The 4024-nt window shown below is 33.1% G+C and overlaps 1 protein-coding gene across 1 annotated transcript in view; it reads right to left on the reverse strand.

The window, feature by feature from the left end:
* The window catches only part of LOC105332601 (motor neuron and pancreas homeobox protein 1), a 15480-nt gene extending 12608 nt beyond the window's left edge, over positions 1–2872 (reverse strand). The window contains exon 1 of the mRNA XM_011435248.4: positions 2057–2872. Coding sequence (XP_011433550.3) covers positions 2057–2627 — 571 coding nt within the window. The 5' untranslated portion in view covers positions 2628–2872. The remainder of the gene's footprint in view (positions 1–2056) is intronic.
* Between the last annotated feature and the right edge of the window lie 1152 nt (positions 2873–4024).

Genomic DNA, 4024 nt, shown 5'->3' on the forward strand with positions numbered 1-4024 from the left:
TTAAAGCTCCTTTGCCTATACTTTTTTCTATTCCTTATATTGTTATTATTCAACATTCTTACAATTATAATAATATTTGAATAAATTAACAGATGATTTTTCCCGCAACAGCTGCCAATAATTCCATTTAATTGACGACATCTAACTTCATGCGCTTATAGAATTAAAAAATATGATGTGAGGTTTTATTCTTATATATATTTTTTAAATTGTTAGACATAGACGAAAAGATTCTGAATAATTCTAAATATCCATTTTATTTCAAGCTATCATTAGTAAAATAATTATTACCTCTTTGTTAAACAATTATTTGTTTTTATTTTCATAGATTTTTTTTTATATATTTCTATCAGAAATTTGAGTAAAATATTATTGGATATTTACTGTTATTGGATCAGGTACATGTATATATAGGAACTTGCACAACTTAGAAATGAATTAATCATTTCTTGCCTCTAATGACTGAAATCGACCAAAGAAGGGGTTTGGCTTCTCAAAGAAGTCTTGTCAAATTAGCGCGCAAAAGAACTTTGTAGATGATCTTTGATGGGACAAATTTATTAAAACAAACACCGATTTTACAGAATTAAACCTTATTTCAACACATTAGAGATTTAAACGATTTCTTTTTAAATTTTTGAACGCTTAGTGGGCTTATAGTCTTAGGATCATCTACAAATCTATAAATCATCTTCGAGCTTTAATGTTCATTTATCTTCATCGGAGGCTTTTGTTTTGTCAGGATCTGATCCGTTTTTCCCTAATCTGGGTACACGAGACGCTTGCTGATCCCTCGTTCCCGCGCAGACCGTACGACCAACGAAGAAAGCAGAAATTTGTAAGATCCGGCTTTCATCTTTCCAGGGGTTTTTTTCTCACAGACGAAAACCTGAGATATAAGCCTCAGAAATTTGTGGGAAAATTGTCGAACAAAAATGCTAATGATCATTCATATTTACGAAGGATCCAGAAAGGTTTCTGTATAAGATTAAAATAAATTCTAACGAGTTAGAACCAAATCTTATCGGTTATTTGCATACATAAAAGAATGCGTACATACAAATAATTTTGCCGAATCTGAATAACAAACACATCTTTATAGTACGTGTAAGTTTCACGAATTTTACGATTATATCCGTCAAATATATATTAAATTAACTTTTGGAGAATAATTTTACTATGAAATTGGTTATAAATATGTTTGCAAAAAATGATTCATAATTTTCTTAACTTCGTTATGAAATAAATATATATCATTTTATCTCTTTTCACTATCTGACTTTAAAACAAGTCCCTGTTAAACGTCCCCAGAGAGGAGGGTTAAATGGCATACTAATGTCACCCCCGGACTCTTAGTAAATAAATTCTGGGCAATCTGAAACGGTGCCCACTTACCCAAATAAAATCTTTTGAACAGTAGTAAATGACAGCAGTGATCAAACACATGATTACATGTATGAAGTGTTTATACAACCTCTATAGTGAAAACATGCCTGATACGGGCACCGATAAGCTGTACAAATGTACTCTTAATTTCACATTTGCACCGTATTGTTTCAGTTCAGCTGTCGTTCAAGAGGGAAATATTTTTCGTTTAAAATTTTGTTGATATAATAATCTTTATTATTCTAATTTGTTTACGTAGTTAGTTTTTTTCTCTCGATCGTTTACTTTATACTTCAACTATTAACATCAGATCATGTACTTCAACAATAAGGATGTTTGTTCAAAGTTTGTTCAAAGTATAAAATATAAATAAAATGAATTATTACGTAAAATATATGGTTCGGTTTGAAATTAGATTAAATGACAAATAAATTACATTAGTTTTCACATTCAACATGGCTCTTAAATTCTGAATATTGCTTATTTTGAGCATGGCAATGTTTCATTTTATTGTGAAGAAACTCCTTGGCGATCGAAAATATGTTTTAATCTACTAAAACTGCGGTATTTGTTCGTGTTATTATCTCCAAAATTCTAAATCTTCAAATATTTGACTGGTATGCAGAAAAAAACCGTTTCAAAACTTGATTTAAAAGTTAACTAACTTTACCTCCATAATCCATCATTCTGGGCATAAACATGCCTCCTCTGGCAAACCACTCGTTTAAATATGGCTGAATCCCTTGATGTGAGGGAGACATTTTAAGTCCAGCAGGATTCATGGGGGAGTGAAAGGCACTCCCCGGTAAAACGGGTAACATAGGATGACCCGGTTGAGACCCATAACCATACATCTGGTGGGCAGGGAATAGTCCATGAAGATGATTTGGCGGAATAACAGAACCTGGATGCTGTGGATTCAAAAGTCCCGGACGGGGAATAAAACTTCCGGTGGAGAAATTCAGAGAATTGGAGGGAGAGACACTAGACTCGGGACTAGAGGCACACCTGTGGCTGGAGCCCGAGGAAGAAGGCCGAGGGGAGCTGCAGGGCGATCTCGGTGGTTCTTTTCTGGACGGTGTTTTGGAACTGCAGACTGTGGGAGACCTACGGGGTCCTCCATCTGTTTGTTCTTTGCTGCTTACTTTAGGTACTTTTTTTTGAGACACGTGATTTGAAAGTAAAGCATCGATACTGAAGGACATTTTGAGAGTCCCAATATTAGAAGTGTCCACAATCATGAAACGCACTGTTCGGGAATAAGATAAAGCCTTTAAGAATGTTGGTTCTTCACATTAATATTTTCTATTTCATCTCTTCTTTCTATTCTTGTCTTCTTATGTCAGTCCGTTCCTTGGCTTGACACTGCAAATTGTCTCCGAACTTGAGGTGTGTGTAGAATTCAAAGTCTCCGAAATCTTTGCGCATGATAGACTAATCAATGTAGTACTTCCTTATGATTTTATCTTGTTCGTTCAAATGCGAATGTTAAAGGCGGGGCTTGCTGGACTTGTTCAAATATGGTTGTCAGTAAATAAGGCTGATAGCCCGTGCCGATAACAGATTGGCTCAAACTTATTTCACATCAATACACCTCCACTCAAATCAGCAAGAACCCAAACCGTCCTTCTTTACATGCAAAACATTTACTATTTTAAATTTTTAATAAAATGATATTCTTTATAAATTATTTTCACCAAATTCGGTCTTGTGGTTCTAAAAATGGAATATTCGATGCCGTAAGATACATATTTTGAGTAATCATTCTTAAATTAAAAGAAGCAAGGCGGGCCGTTATCTTTATAACCCCTATTATCCGCCAGTAAATGACCACTCAGTTCTGTGGGGGACAGAAGCTAATCATTTTCAAAATCCGTTCAGCAATGCCCGTTATGAATGGCCCTCAATTTTCATCCTCTTGTGAAAGGGGTACTTCAGGACGATAAAAATGGAGAGAGTAATGAATATTTGATGACTTCAATATGGCGTTGCCCTATGAAAGAAAAGACAATTTGAAATTCTGAATATATTGCCGATTGTTTTTTATTCTTTTGTTTTTATAATGGATTTTTATTTTCTTAAAGACCAGTAAGTTTTTTCGCTAGGTGAATAAATTATTTTTTTTTAAAGTATGAACCTGTTAAAACATTCAAAATCAAAAATTAAAAAATTACAGAATAAAAGTTAAAAAACGAATATTTTAAACCCATATTTTGTTGGTATTAAACCTCGATGTTGTCAGTAATAAATGAACATTATTTTTATTGAATGAAAACAAAGGACCACCACGACAGACTAATCACTATTAAAGGGACTTGGACACGATTGGAGATTTTAAATTTTTATTTTTTATGTATGAAATGGTTAACTGGTGCATTTTAAATAATTGACCCAAATATTGAAAGTTAAAGTCAAGTTACAAGCGAGATACAGAGGTAAGAATTGGTTGTCATGTAAACAAAGCTCGGGTCTTATAGTTGTTTACAAAAATGTAATGTAGAGAATTACCATTTCTTAGACAAAATGACATGTAAAAAACAATTTAAACTAATTCAATATCTTCATAAATACTATTATCAACAAAAAAAGATACATTTGATTAAAACCTACACCAATACAACACATATGTAAAAAATGA

Source organism: Magallana gigas, chromosome 5, assembly GCF_963853765.1.
Source record: "Magallana gigas chromosome 5, xbMagGiga1.1, whole genome shotgun sequence".
NCBI classification, from domain to species: Eukaryota; Metazoa; Mollusca; class Bivalvia; order Ostreida; family Ostreidae; genus Magallana; species Magallana gigas.